The sequence below is a fragment of the Tyto alba genome, unplaced genomic scaffold (genome assembly GCF_018691265.1).
Source record: "Tyto alba isolate M040663 unplaced genomic scaffold, T.alba_DEE_v4.0 Super-Scaffold_27, whole genome shotgun sequence".
Lineage (NCBI taxonomy): Eukaryota > Metazoa > Chordata > Aves > Strigiformes > Tytonidae > Tyto > Tyto alba.
In genome coordinates this window covers 6,285,576-6,311,564 of record NW_024881301.1, presented here as the reverse complement: position 1 = coordinate 6,311,564, position 25,989 = coordinate 6,285,576, and the positions used below count along the sequence as shown (strand labels likewise).

At 42.9% G+C, this 25,989-nt stretch overlaps 1 protein-coding gene across 3 annotated transcripts; it reads right to left on the bottom strand.

The window, feature by feature from the left end:
- Window positions 1-1,475: 1,475 nt before the first annotated feature.
- On the bottom strand, window positions 1,476-24,588 carry AQP4 (aquaporin 4). Of its 3 annotated transcripts, none has more exons than XM_033001103.2 (5): window positions 24,507-24,588; window positions 10,436-10,850; window positions 9,365-9,529; window positions 8,915-8,995; window positions 1,476-6,319 (listed from the first exon to the last, which is right to left on the bottom strand). In XM_033001103.2, exons 2-5 carry the CDS (start codon window positions 10,814-10,816, stop codon window positions 6,041-6,043), a joined length of 906 nt encoding a protein of 301 aa, XP_032856994.1. In that variant the 5' UTR covers window positions 10,817-10,850; window positions 24,507-24,588; the 3' UTR covers window positions 1,476-6,040. The 3 variants fall into 3 exon arrangements, with proteins under 3 accessions (XP_032856994.1, XP_042654088.1, XP_032856995.1); XM_042798154.1 differs by lacking the exon at window positions 24,507-24,588 and adding an exon at window positions 14,951-15,020; XM_033001104.2 differs by lacking the exon at window positions 24,507-24,588 and adding an exon at window positions 14,106-14,126.
- Window positions 24,589-25,989: the final 1,401 nt, after the last annotated feature.

Sequence of the window (25,989 nt, the reverse complement as noted above, 5' to 3'; positions counted from 1 at the left end):
GGCAAGGTGAGAGACAAACAGTAGAAGCTCCTGTCACCTTTCAAAAGCACCTTGTGATAGCTTTTTTAGCTAGATTATGCCGCAGTCTTTGTACTTGTAAGGATTGCTTTTCTAATGAGTCAAGAAAGGTCAAAAGAAATTAATAGCCAAGATAACTGTTATCAGCCCGATATAAATAAAGCAGCTTATAACATTTGCAATACACCATGGTCTGCAACAGATGAAGGAGTCTAAAGCCACATGAGGGTTTAAAAGGAAGGTGATATTGGGAATATCTACAGTCTAAATTCTCTTTTTAAGCAGATGACTGGGCCACAGTTGCTGTTTGTAGTTGCTGCTGCTGAAGCCAGTGTCGCCACTGAAGCTTAGAGTAAGGACATCACTCACCCAGAAGGGCTCAGCCTCTCCCATCTGATGGATCAGATGTGATCCACAAGCCTACACGTATGTCCTCATACAAGGGGACCACATTTTGATCCTGTAAGTGATACCACAGTGCCAGTAACCACTAAGAGGTACACTACAAAGATCTCCCTTGCCTGCACTGTTGCTTTCTTGTTCTGCCCACAACCCTTCTGCATCCTAACCCTGAAGAGAGCTACATCACTACCTGTTTGCCTTTCTAACTCTCCAGACACCTAGATTCCTGTTTTATGAGTGTCTCAAAACATCAAAGTGGCTCCTGCCTTATGGGATTGTGACCCTAAGATAATTTTACTAGTGCTGCCTAAATTCCCTTGGGAATCTGTTTCAGTAAGCTACAGATTCCGTGTGCAGTAAGTTACATGCCACGCACAGACACACGCCCCCCAAAATCCTCTTGAGAGGTGCCTCTGGAGCTTGGATATGAAGAAGCTGAAGGCAAGAGCCAAACCAATGTGAGGGGTGAGTTTCAGGTATGAGACTGCTCTCAGCCCTTCCTAATAATTAGATGCTATCCCAAGTAATGGGTTTTCATATTAATAATTCTCAGGATCCTAATTTACCTCCATGAATGTCAGATGTGTCTTAGGAGCTAACCTTGGTGTTCCAAGCAGGGAGCCAGACAACCAGAAAAGTAATTGCTACAGGACCCAATTTCCATCGCTTAAGTTCTTTATGGGAGCTTGGTCTTCACAAACCATGCTTTAGCAAAAGGACTTTGAAGTGATAGTGTAATTTCTACCACTTTTCAAAACGTTAGCTCTCCACTAGTCTTATGAGTTTTAAAACCATCTGGAAAAATCAGTGATGTACATATGCTAGCATAATTTTTGCTCTAATTGGTGTAACTCGCTTCCTTGGAGATATTCAATCTCTTTCACAATCACCCCTCTTTACTGATAAATATTTTTCCACAGTAAATCACCCATTCTCAGTTGCACACGCTTCCAGACTCCTCTTAGACATGTTCTACTGGCCGGACTGGGTTTTCTTATGGTATTTCAATTCTGCGCTTTAGCTTCATTAAATGTTTCCAGTGACCACATGATGACTTTTTTTTTTTAACAGATAATTTATTTGCAACAGTAGTGTGAGATACAGTAGAATGTAAGTGGGAATCAGATAATCATGTATTATTTTATAGTGTATTTTTCAGTAGATTATTCCAAATGTTACATATGGAAATTTTAAGTCCTATAACATTAGTTTTGATATCATGGTGACTAAGCATTTCAACAATAAGCAGTCTTGTGGAAAAATCCATGTACATAGTTTGCTTTACCTCATTTGTCCTAAATTACAGACTGCAGCAGTATGATTTAGATCGTGTAACTGGGTAACAAATAGTTCAGTCTATACTTGCATCTTGTCTATTTAATAAGTCATTGAGAAACTCAGATACACACAATTGATTTGAGATACAAAAAATGGGCATGGTGTTTTCATCTCTCACCTTGGAAAGAAAGGTTCACAATGCAAGTTCTCACATATTTTATTTATATTAAAAATATTGGATGGTGTATTATATCCTGAATGTGTTACACAGACTGCAGATAAAATGTTGCAGAGCACAGTAGCAAAATGTTCTGCCACCAAGCACTAGAAAGGCAGAAATTTGAAGGATGTATAGCTTTCTAAGCAGATATTGTGGCAATTATCAATAATCAGAAATAAAACACATTTTGAAAAGCTCATATGCAAATACATGTGGCAAGCCTAAACACTGCATGAGTCTTGCTCCTGCTTCCACTGAATGAATGAAAGATACATCTCCCAGATACTTCAACAGGAGAAGGGTTATGATGACAACTCAAATGCTGCAGGGTTTCTTTTTTCTTTTCTTTTTTTTTTTTTTTTTCTCCTGAGAATAGTTAGAAATCGGCTGATAAACTCCTCAGAGTTCGTGCAGCCTGAAAGGTATTTGTGTACCTCAGTATAACCACCCTTAGCTTCCATCCTTTCTTTTTTGAAACCCAGTGATTAAATATTTTGAATGTGTTTGTGAAAGTGCAAATACAGTATTAGAAACAAGTGTGCCATCATGGAGGAGTGAGAGACTCATCCATGGTTTTGTTAGGACTCCAGAATGACATGCCTGGCAGACTTCCTGTGATATCCAACCACCATCATAAACAGAAAACAATTACTGTGTCCCACTCCAACCAATAAAGACTTTACGAGGACACCAAGTTACGTTATGAAGTGCAGTTTAGAGCTGAAGGCCTTTAGAACATGGACCTCAAGCAGTGTTAAAGTACATATTTTTAGATCATATTAAGGCAAAAGTATTTCCAATCCATAACAAGTTCATGCTAGTCTATTTTTTAACCAAATGTGACTATTGTACAGTGATGATGCCACTGCAAAACCACTTAGAGAGGCACGTATCCCTGCAGGTCTAAGATAAATCGAGTCCTAAGGGATCCTGAAGAGTGATGTTCCCTTACATGAATGGTGATGTCCTGCAGTGGGGCAGAACCATCTGCGATGACAGCCATTCCTAAGGATTTATTTTAGGGTGGGTCATAAACCTCAAGTCAAATGCATCTCCTTCCAGAATTAAGTATCTTGCAGAAAGACTCAGATTTGGGAAAAAAAAACACAGGGAAGTGCATGAGAGAAGCCATCAGGCCCCAAAAAAGCTCAGGATCATTTCCAGTGCAGTCAGTGACAAACTCCTCCATGAGTCTCATTCTGTGGGAGCAGGAGCAGATCTACCACATCTTGCTTTCCTACTCATGTCCAATGCATGGCAACATCCTCTACTGTCTAGTGGCCTCTATTTTAACTTCCCTTCTTTCTCCTAATCTTTGCAGGAGCCCCAGTGTCTTATCTCCAGTACTCTCTTTGAGTGAGGAGTTCTCAGGGGTCTGGTTCTGAGTGTTTGACACACTTCATTAATATGGACTGTTTCAAGAGAAAAAAATACTTCCTAACTGAGGTGGCTGGTGCTATGCTCATGTTATGCTCACCTCAGCAGCACAAGCAGGCTGGCTGAGGAAAACATGCATCAAGCCATTTGTATAAAGGACCCTTAAGCATAAAACAAATCACAGCTTCTTATTTAAATAACACAGTACCATGCAAAATTCACAAATTAAGAGCTTCTAAGGAGTGTCTTTAAATAAAAAAATGCAAACCTTTGCTTAAATAAACACCAGTGCTATGTGTATTACTCTTCGCTTTAGCTGTTTAAGCCATGCAAAAGGTTTGATCAAAGTGTCCCTTTAACAAATAACACCATTTGCAGGGGAAAAAAAAAAAAAAAAAAAAGGAAAAAGAAAGGAAAAAAAAAAAAGCCAGAACAAATGACTAGACAAAAAAAAAATCTGCAAGTTTTGATCTTTCTCATTGAATCTACTTATCATGGCATTTACCCATCTAAATGCCACGAGCAGAGGTACGCAGGGGCCTAACCACCACACCCGTACTGCCCTTCCCCAGGAAACTTAGTCCTTGCTGCGGGAAGGAGCCCTTATCTGCGATTTGACGTTGTCCCTTGCAGGTCCCTAACCACATTTGTGCCCTTGAACTGCGAGGCCGCCGTCACTGCGGCGGGGCACAGCCAAGGACAAATATCAGCTGTTTTACTAGACTCGACAGGCAGCGGCTGCTGTGATGCTGCGACCGGACTGTGATGGGGAGCACGTCTGGCGGGAGGGCTCAGGCGCCGGGAGCGGGGCTGTCGCTGGGTCACCCCAGGAAGCCCCGTCCTGCGCCCCCGTACGCCACACGCTGTGCCCCGGGGGGTGCAGGGGAGACATCGCGCTCCAGCTGCAAACGCATGGAGAGGTCACGAACCTCATGCCCAATGCAGGGAGCTCGTGCCACACTCTAACAGAGTTTAAGACAAGAAAAGTGTGAAACTAGGAAAATGAGTACGGCAGGACATGCTGGGACTACACAGTGCTGCGAGCTGGGATAGCAGAATTGCCTTTGGATCATAGTGCACAGATCTGAGCGTAGAAGTGGTTTATTATCTCATTAGAAACATCTAACTCCCTGTAATAAAGATTGCATGTAGAGTGTGTCAAAGAGCAGACAAGGCTATTACAGCCCACGGTCAGGACTAATGCTTTTTTTTTTTTTCCCTCTTATTGCTAAATAGGCAGGAGTAGCTTTTCAATTTCAAAATAAAAACTTTACAGTTACAGTAACAATACAATGCTCCTTACTGCTCTGCAGCTGCATATTGTAAAACTCGAAGCCACTGATCAGAAACAAAAGCAGTAAGTCAGTAACAGCTTTACAGAAATGTAAAGTATGGTGTAGTATGGATGATTGTGTCTGTCAAAATACTCTGTAAGGGAAAGACTGATTATTGAACATATTTCGTGTCCTTTTCCCCCTAAAAAACTCTGCAAGTGCTTGCATCTTTTCCTAACAACAGATAAAGAAACCTTTGCCAGAGGTGTAATTAAGGCTATATGAACACTGGAACAAGCATGGATCCTGTTCAGATAGTTAGGCATCAGTTATAACAAAAAGCCAGAAGCAGTAAATTTTTTTACATCTGTTATAAAAAAAAAAAATATTTCCCAATCAGTGTTTCAATGCAGTTAAAAGTTAAAAACCCTCTACATTACTAATAAATTAAAAAAACCCTATCTCCAACCATCTTGTAAGAAAGTAGGTAAGTAATTTAAACCTTTAGTTTACATAAATTAGCACAGAAATGTGTATTTGAACAAGTGCACTGAAAACAGATATGCCTTCTTTTCTTCTGAAATCTCTTATTTGAGTTATTAAGTAACAGGAAAACCTTTATATTCTTTGCATGACCTTGAGAGTCTGCTAACACTGAATGGTCAATAGTCAAAGCCCAGGAGAATGTTTCATCAGATAGACAATGACAAGAAGGAGCATGAAGTACCGTCAAATGCTTTTCAGCCTTATTACAGTAGACCTCAACATTCAATTTCGGTGCATTTACTCTTGGGAAGGGATGAATGTAATATATTTATACAGCAAATCACATGAGTGAATTTTTGGTGGGTTGATAGAATTATTTTTTTAAACCTACTGAAGTATCATTTTTTTCAGAGGTAGTTTGCAAGGCAATAGTGGTGTACATAAGTGGAAACAATACTCCTTTGCTTGACTGTGGATAAAACTTAAATACTGTTGGTGCTGTGTTGGACCTCACAAGAGAACACTTAATGGATAAGATGTTCTAACAGGAGCTGACAACAGCCAATTAAGTGTCAGAAGAACAATCTGATAAATAGGTCTTCATGTCTATAGGCATTTCCTGATATGTCTTAACTGTCAATCTGAATGTTAAACATTTCTATCTCATTATTGACCGATTTATTAAAGGAGAATGCTTTCATCTCTTTTTTTGACTTTGGGGTTGCTCCAGAAAGAAGGAAAGGAAAATATTAGGAACGACTCTTAATCTGGAATAATAGGGGGGAATCCTAATTATAGCAAAATCCTAATCTTCCAACTGAGCAGGCGTATGGTTTGGTGACACCACTACTATGCATCTGCCCACACCATACCTTTTAAGAACTGGTAGACGCTCAGTCTAGAGGAGATCTGTTTCTTTAATAGGAGGAAGGATATCTGTGGATGTGCTAGCAGGCTGCTCTCTGCTTTCAGTGCTTCTTGCTAGTCATACAGAAGACAACACCTCGCTGGATGGATCTCTTCCCTTCTTGTCTTCACCCCTGTCGATATCAATCACATGAACTATGCCAGGCTTCAGGATCAGGTCATCGGTCTCTACATGGCTCCTGTTATCGTCCACCTCAATGTACTTCCCTTTGGATGGTTGGGTAGCCTTACTGAAGACATCTTTAAAACGGCGCTTGAGTTCAACGTCTGGGCAATAGACGTACTCATAAAGAGCACCAGCAAGGACTCCTCCTATTATTGGTCCCACCCAATATACCTGCAAAAAGAGTTGGAAGAAAACCAGTCATTAAGCTCTGGAGCAAATAGAGAATCCGGGGTCTCAGAGAAAAGCATGTCACTACAGACTTCACCCAGAAAAGTTTCTGTAAAATACCCTGGCCCACCTGCTATAACCAACTCTCCAGAAATGCATAGGCACATAAGACCCTGGATTTCATGAACCCGGATGAAATGTGCCATCATATCAATTCATGAGGCAGAGAAGTATAACTACCATAGGTTTCACAGATAGTGACCTGGAGCTCAGCAACTGACTGCTCTAAAATCACATTTGAAGTTGCTCAGAAGGCAGTCTCTTAGGCAATTAATGGCATTAGTGCTAGGTCATTTTCTTATTTTCTTTCTGCCTCCTCCCAGTCTCTCTCTCTCACGTTTCACCCCCTTAAGAAATACTCCCTACTTGCCTTGAATCCAGTCATCTAAACAACCTTGCATCCGTGGGTGCAGCTCTTCCCTAAAAACTCATCTTGTGCCAGCGTTTAGGGAATCACAAAGCAGTGGACCCCACAGATCAGAGGAGAAGAAGGACCTGTGCTGACGTGTCAGAGAGGTACAGTTACTACTTTCCTGACACCTGAAAAAGATTTCAGTCTACATGTCTGGTTACCAGTGTTCTGGGGCAGACCAGCTGAGCGGCAATGCAGCTATGGACACCTCCCATGGACAGACACACAGGCATCCTCTCTGGATGCCCTACCTTCTCCAGTTAATAGGAATCATTTTTTCCCCTCTTTATGGAGATTTAACTTACTTTTTTAAAACTTTGTCCAATAAGACAAAAGCGCAGGTTCTTCATCATCCTTATTTGGATCAACCATATGTCTAACATTTCTTGAGACAAAAAAGGCTACAGATCCTGATGGAGTCATACCAGACTTGTCAAATACAGCTCTGTAGTCACATACAACATACATCTGCTCTGGCATTGCTTTGCTTTTAAACTAGCCAGGGTAAGATGATTGAGAAGCAGGACCATATCTTCAAAGACAAATAGTTTTGTCAAGTTTTATTGATCCATCTCTTTCCAAGAAGCTTCCTCTAAATTTTCATCACTCATTGCCAGCTGTAGACAACATATATGGACAGTTTGCAAGATGACACACGAAATAAACACCAATGTAGAAAACTGATTTTCTTTCTACATTTTTACCCAAGGTGACAATGAACCTTTAGGGAAACAAAACCTTTCCTAGTGTATACACAAACAGTTCTACTTCAGTATTTCAGACTCACATTTCCAAAATAAACCAAATTTGGCTTCTGATCCCGCAGAATCCAACAGGCAGCCAGCTACCTGATTATCTAATTTGAATAAGCAAATACGACCGACATACACAACTTTGTAGTGTACCTATCTATTTCAGCATGCCATGCAGCATTTCTGTAACATTAGTAGGTGCAGAAGCCCATGGGCTTCTCTCAATGGCACACCAATGTCACTGCCCTGGAGGAGGGGAAAAGGCCGTCTTTCAGAGTGGCCAGGACAGTAGCTAAGCTTCTCCTACAAGCTGCTACACAGTACATTTATTTATTGTTTATAGCTTTAGTTATAAATTACAGGCTCCCTCAGAGTATGGATAATCCAGCTTGTGAAAAACTACAGCAGTTTTTCATATGAACAAGTCATTCACTGATAACAGGGTAAATCTGCTTCAATAGGGTAACTCTTGGGAAGAAAGTTACACATGGCATCACGTTTGCAGAACTGGAGCCTTAGGGCCTGAAGACAATGCTGCTTCTGTTATTAGATGCAGTGGGAGCAATGTGGGCTTCACACTTTAAAAACGAAGGAAGTCCTTATATGCACTGTAATATGCAGCTCTTACAGTTAGCGTTGAAAGCGTCCCTAGAAGTGCTTTCCCTAATTATGTGAGGCCGAGCTGCAATCCATCTCTCCCTTATAAAATGTGAATTGTTTTTTAATAAGTTTAATAGTGGGATGCTGTAGAAAAATGACTGCATCATTCACAACCTCTTTGTCAAATTGTTTCCTGCGCAAATACTCCTAGTTAAGCTGACGCTTTCAAACTGAGGCAGGTAACATCTGGTCCGGTCTGCAAAGACCAGACTGCAACCCCTTCATCTCTCACTGCAGGCATTTGGCGAGGCAGGTTCTCCCCCAGGAGCCAGATCACATAGGGTCCCTGCTCTCATTTCATATGTCTGCCCCAGTTTGCTGCAGAACCAGGTGGAACGTGAAGCCAACAGAATTACTTCCATAACTTCTCACCGGCATGACCTGGGGGTTTGCAATCTGCCTGGGAGGATTTTTCTTTCTAGCAGTTCAATTCTTCTCGTCTCGCTGGATTGCTCTTCTCGTTTTCAACTTTTTGTATGACTTCATTTCTACCCCCAGCTACTACCTCCTCAAAACTGCCCCCGAATGGCAAGATGCCATGCCTGAATGGCGAGGCGCATAGTTATACCTAAGCTGGTGGCAGGTCACCTCCTGTCTTTCTCAGTGATGGCCTCTATGGGACGTACTGGGATAGATAACTATATGCAAATGATGTACAAAAAATCCTGACAGCTGTTTGTCGCTATGGTGAAGGAAGCATGAAAGCAGAGTTACCCATTGGTTTTCCCATCTCCCCATGATGACAGCAGGTCCAAATGATCGAGCAGGGTTCATACTGGCACCAGTGTAATTAATCTAAAGCAGAGACAAAATATTACCTGTTATTAAAGTATTGAAGATAGTTATTTAGTTTCTGCTAGTCCTTGTACTATGGGGACACCCTGGTTTTGCATTGCTTCTAATCTTGACAGCAAGTATCGTCACTGTCCTGACGATATCACAAAATTAACGAAGTCATCACATAAACAGGCAGAAAACCTCTGATGCAACACCCTACCCATGGGGACCCTCCCAATACTCCAAAGGGTTTTGGCGTGGATCCGTAAAGAATACAGCAGCTACATAGCTATAGCAGCTATAAAGACCACAGAAGTTTCCATTTACTTCTGAAGTAGTCATAAAGGGACAAGGGGTCTATCTTTAAAAGAGAAGCCATTAACTTACAGCAAATAAATGTCCGATGGCAACAGAAAATCCAATTGCTAAAGCTACTGAACCAGTGACATCACTTCGTTTTGAATCACAGCTGGCAAAAATTGTAAAAACCAGCTGGAATGTAATTATCAGCTCCACCAGGAGTCCATGGCCAGCGGAAAGATCCCCATGTACCTGGAAGAAGGGAAAGAAACACCGGAGATGAAACAAAGGTGATTTTGTAAATCAGAAAGTCACCACATACATTAATTCTACTTCAGTGAGAGGTATTTCTAAACGGTATACAGTGAAAGATAACAATGAAATTTAGAAGTACAGGTTCCCTCCCACTTTCTCTTTTCTCCTTTCATTTTTTTATTTTGAGGGCCATGGAAAATTACTGCTGGACTGAGAACAGAAGGCTTAACAGTAACATCCAACAAGAACTTCAAAGTTAGACTGCAGAAGTGTAGTTTATTTTTACACAGGGATTTGCAAATGCTGCACTTCCCCTTCACCATTTTTTTCTTGGGAGCACTGTAATTTACTATTCAATTATAAATTCATTAATTAGCCCTGACTTAATTAATTTAAATTTCAATTAAAAATTAAGCAGTATGCGGCTCAAGTGCATTTTTAATAAGTCCTGCAACAGGGCTAACTGATGGTATTCCTTATTAGTTTGGAACAAAGCTAAAATCTAAGCCACAATCTATTTCAAAAGTATGTCATTTTAAATTGATGTTTTTTCAATCCCCATCATCACAATGGCATAGAATTAATTTCTCCCTCCCCAGCCCATATAAAAATGGCATTTCACGAATATATTATTTAAATTTTGAATGTAAATTAACATTACCTGCTGTCATCAGATTTGGGAAAGTTGTAGGAAAGGAGAGAACTTCTATATAAAGAAGAGCTATAGCCATTACGCTGCATAAACCCATCCTAAGGAGAGTTTTAAGCCCTGTCTAGGAGTTGTAAATAAACCAGCAAACTCTTAAAATCTCTGCTTGAGCTCTCTTTATTCTGCATGACACTGATTATATTTTCTTAGCCTCCAAGCTAGTCTAGTTCACGAGCTGGAGGAGAAGTGATTACCGCAGTGACTCCCAGGCCTCCCACCACGCTTGGCGGTGTGACGAGGTAAAGGATGCCTGCGCCCACGATGGCTCCCAGGCACTGGGCAAGGATGTAGAAGACGGACTTAGCGAGGCTGATCTTCCTTGTGCAGACCATTGCCACGGTCACAGCAGGGTTAATGTGGCCTCCGCTGATGTGTCCAAAGCACTGCACCATGGTTGCAATGCTGAGTCCAAAGCAGAGGGAGATAAGGACCATGTCTACAGGCAGGGGCTTCTCTGATCCACCCCAGTTGATGGTGGAGCCGAGGCTGAGGAGGACAAAAATGAGCATGGCCAAAAATTCTGCCGAAACGGCTTTCCAGAAGGGCTGAGTCCAGACTCCTTTAAACGCCACCATGATGCTCTCACACTTACACAGACGTCCACACTTACTGAAAAGGAAAACAAAGCTTCATCAGAAGTCACCACATGGGCTTTATGCTCTCCTGTCGGGGGGCTGCTATCCAGCAGACTTTGGAAAGAAGGTGGCAGTGCTGAGTGTCCCTGGGCTGGGACCACCACAGACACGCGCTGCCAGAGCAGACTGCCCTTAAAGCACCACCAGTGTTTGAGAGTCTGCAGGACACAAGGTGATTAATCACCCCCTGTGATGTCTGTCTATATAGCTTCAGTTCACAAAAAGCAACCTCTCTATATTTTTAAGTAAGCTAGTATGACAAAAGTGTATTCTTCTATACTCGCCGATCTCTGCCTTAGAGTCTGTAAAGCCCTAGCACTTCCAGTGGCCTGTTGACCACCATGCTCATTAAATCAGCATGTATCCTCTTTTGCTAAGCAAATCTGTACCTTTCACAAAGCAGGAATGATAGCTCAATAAAAAGCAGTAGCTTAGTCAAACCCTAATGGTTTTGATAACAGTGTAGCGTTGGGAGGTTGTCCTGGGAGCTATAAGAGAAAGTCCATTTGTTCGAACACTCACACAAACCAGTATTTCAATTTAAGTTTATGCAAAGAGCAGTTTCTTTACTGTGGACATAGGGCAAAAATTTAATTCAGCCAGAAGAATAGATGAAATCCTAAACTCTGACCTTTAAATCAATCATGCAATCAATAAAGTACTTTCTTTTGCGCTAAGGGTGCCAAGTAAGCTGTTGAATAGAACAATATTTTCTGTATGTGTGGTGTTTAAAACTCGGTGTGTCAAAGAAAGAAGTATCTTGATTTTTCCACTCTGTCTGGAGATGCTAGTTATTAGCCTACCCTGCTTTCTTGATGAGCTACAATTTTTCTAGATATTCAGATACCTATGAAAGTGGGTCACCAAAGAAAAAGTTATTTGTGGTATTAATAAATTAGGAGAATAAGCCAAAAGGGAAGCATTTTAATGAGTTTCTAAGGAATGCTAACAAGAATCTTCTCTAAAAACAAAAGCAAAAAATTCCCCAACCCCTCCAAAAAAGCAGAAAACAAAGGAAAGAATATTCATCTGCTACATTTGGGAACAGAATTTCAAGTGGAAGATGGATGAATTTATGCTCAGTTATCTAAGGTAACTGAGCTACAATGCATATTTAATACCACTTACATCAGAAAGAAGCATGAAAGGCATGTCTGGCCTTTTCAAGTTCTTGCAAGAGGAATGGCCCATGAATTTCTTAACAGTTGCAGAGGGTTAGGGAAAGGCAATTTAATCCTGTGACTGGAGCAAATAATTTGTTTCCCTGTCTCATTTCTTATGTTAATTTACTGTGTATTTTGGATAGGTCATTTGAACTTCATCTCAGTTCTCTAGCCTTTCAGATGAGAACAAGAATTACATTAGCTCCTGCAAATGCTGTTGCAAAGTGCTTGTGAAGTGATCTGAGAGACTTGATCGGGACCTGCTCTGCTAGAGAAGAATTGAAGCCAGAACCTCAAAAGAGAAGACAAGTCGTTGCCAAAGTCTTGTGGTTTTGGGTCAGACCTGAGACAAACTGCAAGCTGTTTTTGTAAGATCTCATATTAACAGTCAGTTAATGACCAACTATCTAGAGTAGAGTTTTTGTTCAAAATGGCTCCAAAATCATTGCCTCTCACGATGCTGAAGCTCTCAGGTATTTGGTCATCCTTATATTTGAACCCTATGCCCAGGTTCTCACCAAAACCTAATGGCTTACCTCTGACACCCTAATTATTTCCTCAGTAATAATTTATTTTAGTGGCCAGAGTAAGATACAGGTGCTATATTACCATACTGAGAAAAGCTTATTCTCCTAGGGCATGTCCCAGGTGAACAGCTGATGTAGGGATGAAGCATGTCCTGAAGCCCATGGAAAAGAAACCTGGATGCACAGACAAAGGAAGCGGCACTCATCTACCCTCTCACCCCCAGCTCAGTTGGGATGCAACCTGGGTTTCCCTGAGCTTTCGCTTGCTAAGCAGAATGAAAGCCCTGGTGTTATATTCCAGACTTAGGCAAAGTTTCCAACCACCAAGGGTGCTATGGGGGGAATGCAGGTTTTCTGGAGTGAGAGAGAGGGGTACGGTGACTCCTGACTTCTTTGTCCAAGTGTGCCTGGCCATCTCTTTCTGTATGCAGAGAATAATGAGACCTACAAATTAACCACATTCTTTCATCCTATAAAAGTGGACAAAAAAAGGGTGTTTGTCTTGGGTATTAAAACCATGCAGCTAGCTTCCTTCTAGCTGTGGAACGCCTTGGGAGAACACATTAGGAGTGAGTGTGCGCGCACGTGCACACACGTGTGCAAGAGAGAGACAGGGAGGATCGGGAGGATCACGCCTTCTACTGAACTGCTGATGGACCTGTCTGGAAGGGTGTTACTGCTTATGAAGGGCAGATCTCATACTGCTGCTCCAGCTGAGACTACGTCAAATCAATTCAGTCAATATTATTCACAGCCCTGAAAATGCAAAAATGCTGCATGCAAGCCAAAAGCATAACTCAAACACAGAAGCTTGCTCATCAGCCTGAAGAAAGTTTCTCTCCTTCTAAAACTGCATGCTACACAGAAAAAAATCAAAATGGTAGAACTGCACTGTCAGCCATACTTCGATAGTTAATGATCTAAACAACTATTTTTAATGCACACATGATTTTTCTGAAGTAGTCTGTTTTTCTATGATTTCAACACCCAGCAAAATGCCCAGCTGTCACGGTCAAATTTTTCTTTCAAACTGCACACCTTTCTTCCTCACAGCAAAAACCCCTAAAAATGTTAATAAAAGCTTAATGCTCTGTTTGAGCCCCGAGTCCAGCCTTAAATCCAGAGGCTATCAGCAACTTGGAAACGAACAACATCTACCGTTTTTTCAGCACACAGTTAGTTTAAAGGCTTGAGATGGGAAAGAGTGATGGCTGTGCCAGGTCTGAAACCAAAATGTGACTTTCCAGCAGCAAAGATTTGCCATCACAGTTGCAAAACAATTTTTTTTTTTGGAGGAGTTGCTGTTCATGGTTGCCTTAGAAAAATACAAAGTACAACAGAAAATCAGAAAGACACTTTGATGTTATGGTCACACATTAATTTCACGTGTAGCCACACTTGAAATTCCCCGGTCTGGACTACAAGATTACACAGGGGACTGTGTCTAACAGGATGCAAGGTGGGTTTTTACAGGTCGTGTTGCCACCAGGGCTGCAGGGACGATTATGGCTTCAAAGTGGTAATAATATAAATACTCACAAAGGCTTCGGTACAAAAGTAAAACCGGTAGTTTTAAAAATCCTTCCTTTTCTAACCAGTATCATTTCAAGGAGCAGAGCAAACAGCCTGGACGCGGGCTTGCAGCCAGCCACGCCAGACGACACCAGTGTCGCACCCAATTTTTGGGGGCGCGGCAGCTCTTTACCGGGGGGGGGGCGGATCTCTGCGGAAGAGCCGGACATAAGGCACCCCCTTGCCAAATGGGGGGGCGGGACACACACGGACACCCACCCACCCCCCCCCCCCCCCCCACGCTACCGTTGCCAAACAAACGCGCTATGGCAGGGTTTGCTTATCACCACCTCGCCGCATTTTCCGCGCCTGCCGGGGGTGAGGGGAGGTTTGGCAGCCCGGTACCGCAGCTTTGTGGCCGTGCGGGAGCTGGGCTGCTCCGCACACGCGTCTCCCCGTCGCAGGACCGCAAGTGGCGAATAAAACAAAGTTTGAGGGTGCCGGGAAAGGAGGGGGGTTGGCAACCCTCTGCCCCGCTTCGCACCTCCAGCGTTAAAACCCAAGGACGACCGAAAAAAAAGCTCCGGTAGTGCCTTCTCGGGTGGGGGAAGCCCGCTGCGGCGGGAGCCATCGTCCCACGCCGGGGAAAGCCAGCGCGCAGCCGGACAAATTGGGGTGGGGAGGGGGTGGGGGGGAGGTGGGGCGGGGAGGAATCCCCGCGGGCGCGTAGAAGGGGCGCCCCTCCCGCACCCGCGCACCCTCTTCCCCTCTTCCCCATCGAGCCGTCTCCGCTTTGGGTGGGCCGCCCCCTCCCCTTCCCTCGCCCTCGCTCCCTCCCTCCCTCCGCGCCCCGCGGAGGGCCGCGCACTCACCCGCGGCGCGGAGCGGCCGCGCCGTCGCTCATGCCTCCCCGGCGGGCGCGGAGCGGCGGCGGCGGCGGCGACGCGACGGGGCGGGCGGGGGGCGGGGGGGGGGGCGGCGCGGGTCCCCACCGCCTGCTGCTGCGGCCCGGGCCCGGGGGGGGGGAGCTGGAAACACTGCCGGCCCAGCGCCGGCCGCGGGTCGTTCGCGACCGTCTGAATATCCAGATTAATTCGGGGTGCGTCGCGGCTGCCCCTTAAAAGCGGCAGCCGGGGCCGCGGAGAAAGCGCTGCGCAGCCTCGGGAAGGGCGCAGGGGGCTGCTCCGCTCCTCTGCCGCGCACTGGGTGCGGAGCGGGGGCGGGGGGGGAGAAGTCGAAGCAGCTCTGCAGCCAGGCAGCTTTATTCATCTAAAATATTTGCCTGTTATGTTAGTACCTGACGAGGACTCTACTGGTTACACAAGAGGCAAAGCGGTTTTGTTCGGTGGAACTCGCTAAATTCAACAAAGTTTGGCCCAGTGGGGAAAGCCAGTGGAGGCCACTGAAAAGGACGGTTGAAATTAGGTCATGATGCTGTTGAGGAAATTCAGACAGTCCCCACCTTGAGAAGAAGCCAGTAACTCCACACCATGAAAATAATCCAGTGAAAAAATGTGATATAACAAAAACACAAAGTTGACTAAGTTTCCAGGTACAATTATTTCATTAGAGAATGCATAGAAACTAGCTTGAAGAGGACAGGGCTGAAAATGGAACAAAATATCCATAAAATCCTTTTTTTTTTAAATTTTTTTTATTTTTTTTCCCAGCGGTTTAGGCCTTTGCATGCAGTAAAAGAGTCTGTGCGTAGGTTACGCACAAAACATTTTAAGAGCCATGTTCAAGTGTTAAACAAGGTTAAGCCTGCATCCACAGAGAAACTACATCTATGGCCATCCACCCGTGCAGCGACAGAGAAAGAATCAACGTTTGGCATGATGATCAGCCAGCCTGTATGGGACACACTGTACCAGATAATCCCTCAGACCATTAGAAAACAATGTAAGATCTGAAGAACTGCTTTCAGCATGGAAACCATGGACGGAAAGTCCTCTCTTAGCTTCTTGCTAGGAGACTGTAGGTAATAATTTACACCAGTGAAAAGCAAGTATAATGTATAACACTCAATTCAGGATGCCCCAGACAAATTTGTACACACAGCAGTAAAAAGTCATACCCATGTGTTAAATACTTACCGATCACAGTTTATGGTAAAAGCAGGTGATCGTAAAGTACAAATGTAGGTGTTTCTCTCACATTCGCCTGCTCTTCCCCTAAAGCTGTGTCATAAACGATACCAAGAGACATTCACAATTTGATGGCAAAAGAAAAACAGCTGGCTGGATATTTGCCTGCCTTGTTTTCAAGCTTTGCTTAATTTCTTTATGTCTTAAGCTTAGTCAAGAAGGGGTGCAGTCATCATTACACAGCTCTGCTCTTTGATTCTGTGCATTTGGTTTTTCAATATATGCCCTTCACAACCTGCTACAGTGATTTCAGAAACTTCAAGTCCTAACACTGTGTTACTGACACATAAGCCCATCATATACTTCATATCCTCACAGAACAAATTTTTCTGTCAAGGCTGCAGGAGTTCCTCACAGTGAAAGGATTTCAGTTAGGATGTTCTTCTAAAAAAGATTTTTATTACCGCTATTCCTTTTTTTTTCCCCCTCTGCCAGGAATTACTGTACAGAAAGCTCCTTTTTAGTGCTCTGTTTCAAACACTTGTGGCTTCGCTTGATGTGGCTTGAGCATGCCACATCTTTTCCCACCTGCATTTGGCGAAGTCATTAGCTGATTATTTCAGCCTTTTATGCCACAGCTACTTCTGTCATACAAATCCCTTCCTCTGTTGTTCCAAAAGCTACAAAAGGCACCTGTGCAAACCTCAAATTTCTTTCCAGTTTTGGAGCTGGCAGTTTCAAATCAAGGCTGAGTTTGCGTTCATAACTTTGCCCTGACAACACACTCATTCTTTGGCACCTTACAGACTCTGCTCCTGCGGCCCGTTTGTTTGTTCACACAGAAAATTCACTTAGCAAAACCAATAATGGCTTTTCCTTTTCTTGCAGATAGCATATATCTGCTCTTTTTGATCTGCAGAGCAGATCGCTGCCACGTGGAGAAGCAATAACATTAATAGCTTCTGTCACTGCTACCATTCTTATTGAGATAGAACTTCTGGAGGATTAGACAAAGGTTGTGGCCACATAAACAGAGAAAGGCAATGCTTCGGGCACAAACCTGGAGCAAACTGCACTGTGCCAGCTCCAATCAAACAAACAGACTATGTTCTGTTGAAAGCATGGAAGGCAAGGAAGACATCCCTTGAGATGGCACTGAAAAACAGAGGAAAGCTGCACCAGTTTGTCCAGGGATAAATCTGTCAATGTTGGGAGTTGGTACCACATAGATTTTGGATTTTTTTTGCTTATATATTCTTATCTTTATAAAACCTGGGTTAACTCATTTTGGACTTCTGCCCGAGGATGAAATATTGCTCCTGCTGCTGTGCTCAACACAGTTAAAGAAGCAACTTACAAAAGAATATATATGAAAAATTTTAAAATGGTGTTAAAGCTCAATCCATGTCTGGGGGAGCGTGAGGGGAATATGCAGTGGAATCTCACTGTGCTTCTGCTTCTCCTTCACTGAATATGAAATCTGAGTTTCTACAGTAATTTTTAGGGCATCATGAGTTAAAGATGGAACATAAGCCATGGTGAGAAGATGCTGCAACATATAAAAAACCCACATCCCTGTTCTGCACAAGGACTTCCCAGACAGCTGAAGTGTGCTGGATCTGGGATTTCGGTTTGGTCTGTTATGGAGGAGAGGGCACACTGCCAAAGTAGGAGAGGAATGTGCAAACAGCTAATACCAGCTAAAACAATATGAGGGAGAGAGGCAGAAAAACTCCCAGCACTAGATGCTGTCACCTCACTGAAGAGCAGTGTGGGAAGAGTCTCTTCGCTCCTATGGTGAGTCTCATGGACGTCCATCCTGGGCAACTCTCACAGACCATGGGGTTTGTCAGACAAGACTGAAGCAGAGAAAAGAAAGACCAAAATCTAAAAAAAAAAATAGAATTTAGAAGGACTGTGTGTTTTCTCAGTGTTTTCTCAGTGCCTTAGTCCTTTTCCTCTTGTACCCAGTGGATCTGGACCATTCGCCCTTATGCTGCTGCTGTTATGCTCCTCGGCTCACTGGTCTTCCTCGCTCAGCACCACCTCAGGCTTTCAGGTTCCAAAAGCAATGAGGTTTACATGCACGTGCTCTCTCTTTCTCTTCCCCTCTCTTTCTCTGGGTGTTCTGCCTTTTCCAACAGATCTTGAACGCACCAGCCAGTTTCAGCTACAGCTGATGGAGGATCAGCAATCCCGAAGCTGTTTAGGCTCCTGCCAGCCCCATGAGCATGAGTGGCTGCAGGTAAGAGCCGCGAAAGGGACGCTTGCTGCCGCTGGCAGGAGAGGCTCTAGGAGGATTTTCAGAAGTGCCTGAGTGATGGAGGGACTTAGCTGCTGTTTTCAAAGTAGTGCAGACTCCTAGGAGACTAAATTCCTTTGACCTTCCTTGGCTCCTGTCTACAAGAGCATTTGGGAGAAGGTTTTAAGCCTTCAGAAGCCATTGACGCTTGCAGAAGCTCTCATACTTTCTTTTCTGACTGATTGAAAGTTTCATTCTGTTGCCATTAATAAATCCCCCTCCCCTCACCAATTTATGTTTTATAAGTTTGGGTTAAGCTTTGTCTACTAAAAGGATCTTACATAAAACACCACTTACTGAAATGTGATCTTCGCACATTTCTGAAGTTTTAATTTTCCTGCGGTGTAATCTTGTTACTTAGGTCATTCATTTTGTCATGCCTCGGTATCAGTCTGGTCCAGGTTTGGCCGCAGGGCTATGTTCTCCTGACATTTAAGGCAAGAATTCCCTGGGAAATCAGTCAACAGATTTGACATTGCTGCTGGCCAAGCTCCAGTGGGTTTAGTTTTACTCTCCCCCTCTATTTATTGCGGAATCTGTCTGTCCACAAGCTGCACATTGAGTTCCATGCTAGAGAAGGAGAACTGAAAGGGACAAAATGGCCATTCATTTGGGGGATTCATTCAGGCTTTTCAGAAAGGTTTTACAAGAAGCTGTGCACTTAGATGACTGCTGAGCTTCTTTAGCCTTGCTCTGTTGCCTCTATTGCCTCCTTCATGAGTCAATTTAGATTGACTGCTTTTTCTTTGCTCTAGCCCCCCACCTCAATAGGCAGTGATTACAGTTGGAAAAGCAAAATTAAGATCTAGGTAGTATTGAAAAAGCCTGGAGGCTTTTCGTCTTTAGAAATAGTTCAATTTCAACATGGCATGGACAGAGCCTTTTCTGGGAATATGGAAAAAAACCAGCTCCTTTTTCTCCCCTCCTGTCACAAACTGCCACAACTCCTATTGCAAAAAGCTGGCTCAGTGGCACAGACAGCTGGGAGTTGATGGACTGGAGTGGAGAAGCAGGAAAGCAGCCCTGGGCACTCATGGAGGGTACAGGACAGTTCGGGGAAGAATCCCGGGTCAGCATGGGGAGAGAAGTAGCTCTCTTGGGGAGGGGGGCAATGACATGCAGCAGCACAGGGCAAGGTGCAGGAGGCTTTGCGTGTGCTGGGAGGGAAAAACAGCTCAACATGGTGGTGGCCTGTGTGCTGAGGGTTGTGTAGGCTTAGCTAGCAGGGCCGAAGAGGCTTGTCTGACTTTGCTAGGTGAGACGCTGAAATTCGGTTAAGTGCTTGCAGGTTTTATGAGCCACAGGAAATGCAGTACTCCGTATATATACCACTTCTGTATGCTCTTTACCATCCAGCCATGCTTTCCTGACCAGTCTGAGTTGCTCTCCCTTACAGTCCTGCTGCTGTTTCTAAGCTCCTCAGCTCCAAATGCTCAGCCTCTTCCTTCACCACTGCTTCAGTTTCCTACACAAAGAAAGCTTAGTCAAAGAATTGTGGAGTTTAAGACTAGATGGCAACATAACGTTTTCTAGTTAATTTTATATATTGCAGACCATTACACTTTACCTCATGACACATTTAATGATTTCAGTAACATATTTGGTTAAATATATTTTACAGCAAGCATCCTTGCTTGATTTGAAAACTCATGGGATAGAAAATCTGCCCATTCCCTTGGTAGCATATTCCCAAGGCTAGTAGTTTTCATTACCAAAAATGGTTTTTCTCTCTAAACTGAGTTTGTATGAATTCATCTGCTATATAGTGGTTCTTACTATGCCATTCTCTCCCAGATTAAAGCGAGAGATTCTGTTGGCTCCCCATGAGGATACTTATATAATGTGAACAAGTCATCTCTTCATCATCCTTCTGATAAACTAAGCAGACTGAGCTCCTGAAGTGTCTCTACAGAAATTTATCTAACTTTTTTTTTCAGCTCTTGTTTGTGCCTTCACCAGTTTTTCAACATGCTTTTAAAAATGCATTTTTAATATTGGACTTCTAGCAGGCACATTCTGAAGTAAAAGCATTTCCTGTTGCACACCCAAGAATTGAATTAGCTATTCTTGCTGCAGCATCACATTGAGGAAGCATTCTTCCTTGCTTCTCCACAGTAACTCCTCAGACCTTCTCGGGACATAGCTCTCATTCTGTAGATAAGTCCTGTTTCACTCCGAGACATGAAATTTTGCAGACATTCTGACAGGGATCGCATTAGAGGACAAACCAGTCTGCTGTGTTTGGCCATCCTTTTCTCAACCTACTAATTTAAGTCATGTTCAAACTATACTGGCAGAGATTCTATGTTTACTTCCAGATTTACTCACTGAGGAAAACCTTGAAGCACATGAGGCCTAACAGCAATTTCTTCAGATCCCTGCCAACTGCTGCCATGACTAGTCCATTAAGTACTTTCAGAGATCTGTCAGCCAGGTCTGAATCCATTTACTGCTCCATGGCTAATGTACGGTGGTAATGCTTTAAACAAATGTCACTTGGTGTTGTGCTAAAGCCTCTAGAAACACTTGAACACATTGCTCCGTACAGCTACCTCTGTCAAACAATGTGCAATTTTAAAAATTTAATCTGTCCTGTGTTGGTGGTGGTTTTCTCTTTTTCTTTTTTATTTTATTTTTTTTTTTAGCAAGGCTGAGCATCAGTGGCATAGTATATTTGACATGTGGCCCAATGCTAGGAATTTGTTCTTTGTCCAAGCCATCTGTTGTATGTAATACAATGACAATACATATATAATACATATAGAGCTTCATATTCATAGGGTTTTTACACCTAGTGGAAATGTATGCCATGAATGGGCTTATGCAGCATGTTCTGAGAAAGGCAATCTTGCTTCAGATGATTCAGGCTATCTTTGTAGATTACAATAGTAACTTCTTAATACTGTGTATATTACAGGGGTTTTCTTTCTTCTCAACTTTAATACCTTCTTAAAGCTAAAACCTTGGGTCATAGAAGTTAAGATGTTGATCTTTTCTCTGAGCAAAGGTTCATCTTTCATTGAACTAACTGAAAAGCAGGGCCTGACTAAGAATATTTACAAGTTCAAGTTCTTTTGTCCATAAGCTTCTAAAGAAAATCTGACTGCATGTTTTTCTCAAAATCCGTTGTAGAACATTAGTTTAATTTCTGACAGTTTTTTCATCTTCACAGCTTGAAAAAAAAAACAGATGAAGCCTAATAACTTGTGATACAAGTGCCACATTTTTGCTGGACAAGCAGAAAGGTTTTAAACTTGGAAATAGCAATTGGAGTTATTCAGTCTCTTTTATGGCAGAGGCTGTACTGCTTTGGAGATCCTTGTTTTGGCTCAGTTGTCAACAAAAACAATAGAGATTAATACAAAGAAACGAACACTTCTTACTGCCATCTTCAGCTTTACTGGTACCAGCTTATAGCCACTGCATGGATGGATTGATGGTTGGTGAACACAGGAGAACTGATCAGTTAACAGTGTTTTGTCTTCAGCTACTGAACTCCAGTGAGCATGTTCTGGGAGCACGTGCAGCCATCGAAAACAGTCTTTTTGAGGCCCATAGCTCTAGACCAGTATTCACATTTATTGGCACCCCACAGGGATGGAGGGTGAGTGGTGGATGCAATCCACAAACACTGGATGCAGTCAAGCACAGGGCCAGAGGGCTTTCCTGCTTTATGCTACTTTCACATCTCGTGTTTCTTTCTAAGCAACATTTTCTAATCTAACATCCATGGCTGCCTTCTGTGGGCACTTACAGATTGGCAAGATGCTCTTTTGCAAAGCCAACTGAGGAAAAAAAAGCTGTGAGCTGTGTGAATAATTAAAAACAATACCAAAAGGCAATTGTTCCATAAGACTTTGGGGATAAATATCTTTTTGACTTGTTTGCAGACCTATTTTATTAATACAGAGCAACTGGTCTGAGAACATTCTTCATGGCTTACCTCTTTAGACTCATCAATCTTCTCTTTTTCTGCATCCATGCTTTAGATAGACTGTAGATAGCCCTGCTATAAGTTGCTGCTTACAGTGGATTTAATGAGTTTTGTGGAGAGAACTATTTTTGTGAAGATAAGTATTGTATTAAATTAGTATTTAAAAAGGAGGCAGCTATGGCTAATCATACCTCTGCAGGGATACAAGCCAAAAAGGTCTGATCCCTGTTAAAAAATAGATCTACCTTTATAAGAATGCATGCAGAGGAAGGAAAATTTATGAGGGGTTTTTGGTTTCATAGGTCCCCTTTTGTATAAACTAAACATCTACAATACCCATCAGATTTTCACTTTCTCCCTGCATACCTGACTGACATTTTTCTTACCAGCAGTGTGGCAGAACCAACACGCCAGTGAGAGGGTTTCTTTTCAGCTACGTGCCTCCCCAGCACGGGTACTGGTGTGGCTCTCACCACGGCACGGCTGGTGTTTGGGGTGCGAGGGCAAGCAGAAAACCACCCAGCCTTGTCCTCTGTGTTCCAGGGTGGAGTTTGAAGAATGAGCTCTTCAAAGATTATTTTTGACTTCTAAACTGAACCTATTTGGTACGAAAAGGTACAGAAGAGCACTTACACGCAGTCTCAAAATGCAATTTTTGCTGTCCAATGTCAGAAATTTGTAACTCATCCTTAAAAGGTCACCCTGATCCCAACTGCATTGCCTCGAAGAGGTGACAGTGTACCTGATAAATTGTAGATATTTCCAAGTTTCCAAAACCATGAAGAGGTATAAAATGCATATAAGGTCCTAGCAGCCTATAGCCATGAAAGCTCTCTTCTCCCTCTCCCTCTCCCTCTCCCTCTCCCTCTCCCTCTCCCTCTCCCTCTCCCTCTCCCTCTCCCTCTCCCTCTCCCTCTCCCTCTCCCTCTCCCTCTCCCTCTCCCTCTCCCTCTCCCTCCCTCTCCCTCCCTCTCCCTCTCCCTCCCTCTCCCTCCCTCTCCCTCTCCCTTTCCTCTATTTTATTTTACCCTATTTTAATTATATTTATTGATTTATTATTTTGTACTTCTGTTTTTACTCAAGTGGAGAATTTAAGCCACATACAGAAAACTAAGTGGATGTAAAGTAATGGGGGGTCATAGTGTGTGCTGAATATCAAACAATTAGAATAATGTATCAGAGATTTATATCTTTCCAGAGCAAGCAATTTTTAGACAGGAGTCTGTCCTGATTAAATAATGAATAAATAAAATACACCTCTTTCCCCACTGTTTGTGTCTAGAAGATACTGAAAGTCCTAGACCATTTCAGAAGTTTGGGCACACCATTGATTCACTTGGGTTTTGTGATGAGGCCAAAAAGAAAAAGGGAAAAAAAAAAAAAAAAAAAGCCTGGGAAACCCTATAACTGTCCAGTCTCAGTGGTTTTGTTACTGCGCCAAAATAAGGGGTCAGGGCATAATAGCACTAGAAAAGCTTACTTGCTGTAGATTTTACATAACAAGTTCCCAGCTTCTCTCATTCAGCCTGTGCCTGGTTCTGCAACCAAGGCAGCACAGAGAACAGATTTCAGCTGTAAACATGTCAGTGGGAGAGCTTGTTTTTCTTTGGTAAATTGCAATAGATTCAAGAAATGCCTCATTTGGGAAGGGGGCAGAAAGCAAAACTGTAAATGCTAAAAAGAATCTCTCAAAATATCCTGAAATATTCCCTCTCTTTCTCCATGGCTTGCTCAGAAAGGTATGGGTTTGGCAAAATGGCATCTCCTGCTTCCAGTTGAAGTATGTTTAGGGTATCTTTTTATACTAAAAAGGTGTTGGGCATTGTTTCCTAAGAATCAAGTTCTTCAGCCACACTTAAGAGTCGCCCTTAGGGCCAACCTGCTTTTCAGAGGTGGCCCTTGCAGCTCCTATTGATGTCCCTGGCAGCAGTGGTTGCTCAGCCCACCTGAAATGTTTTGCCTGCTTCCTCCCACTGCTGACTTGCAGACTGAGTAGCCTAATGTATATCAGCTCAAGCTGGAAATTTCAGTCTTGGCATCACTTTTGAGTAAAGCAAGGCAGAAAATAAATTATGAGCCGGATTCTGCTTGGTAACAGCACTTACCTTGGGGGAGCTTCTGTGTGCAGGGGCAGCACAGTGTCCTGGACCCACTGCAGCCAGTCGACTGGAGACAGCCGAAAAGATTCAGGGAGAAATGAGAGAAGGGAATTTGTTGGCAGCATGGCTGAGACACAGAACAATTTTGTCGAACTCTGGTTCTGTTTGTTTTCCCTGCTATTCAGGAGGACCTGCAGGGATCATGAGGATTTTGAGAAACATCATCCTCCCCTGGAGCTGAGCTTTTGCTGTGCTGCAGTCTTAGGGTGCGTTCATCAGACATATAATAGCAAAACAGCAATTTCTTATTGTGTGCTGTCACCTCCAGGCACAATTAACATTTCCCCTTCTCATTAGAGGCTTTCCCTCTGTCCTTTTTCTGGTTTTGTTTTTCTTCTTTTTTTTTTTTTTTATTTTTTTTTTTTTATTTTTTAAGAAAATAGCAGAAGTCACTGCAAAGGTGACAGCTGATGTCTGTGGCTTGGAGCGCGTTATAGGTGGTAGCACCATGACTTCCTTGAAAGCAGAGAGATGGTGCAAACCGTCGTCCACTTCCCCCCCTACCAAGTTCCCTACTAGGGAACATCCCCAAAACCTGTAGCTGTACCCATAATCAGAAGCAGGAGTAGGTGCCCAAACTGCAGACCCATAGACCCGGCAGCATAAGTCCCAGGCAAGCTAAAGAAGCAAAAAGAAAACCTCTGCAAGAGGTAAACTTGCAGTCCCTGCAAGTAGCTGAGATTCATTTGAAATAATTTTGTGGCTCTGCAACATGCTAATTAAATGTTTACATGCCTATACAGCATATGATATCTTTACTGCCATATTCATTCTCTGCTATAGCCAGAGATGTAAACAGAGTTAATCAAAGTTCTGTCTGAACATCCCCAGTGATTGGAAATCTGTTTCTTTGGAGAGTATATATCTTAATACACATTTAAAATCCTTAAAGAAAAATGCAGGACTTACTTAACCTAAGTAGTTCCCACTACCTATGTTGAGAAACATTTGGCTGAATGTTATGAGACTCACATATATATATACTGTGTGCATGCATGTGCGTGCATTTATGCATGCATTTGTGCAAGTTTGTAGGGAGGGAACTGCTATGTAGTTGAACGGAGCTCTCTGAACACACATTGTTTCTCAGATTAATTGTAAGTCATTATCATTCCTGAAACTTAAAAATCCGTCTCTGTGTGCATCTGCTTTTATCAATAATGAGGTAATTTAATAGGTAGGTGCTTGTCTGCCTATATCCATTTTTTACACCAAAGTATCTAGCTTGGGAAAACTAAACCTTTAGCATTTAATATCCTACTGACATGTATTTACACTCCACTAAGTGTTGTTTTACATCTCTTTGTTCTGAAATGCCCAGATAAACCTGCTCTGCTCCTACACCTTTATGTCTCAGAATGCTGTCTCTTGAAAGCAAATTATATGGGACACTTCAAATTTGCAAATCTTGGGAAATGAGCAGTATTGG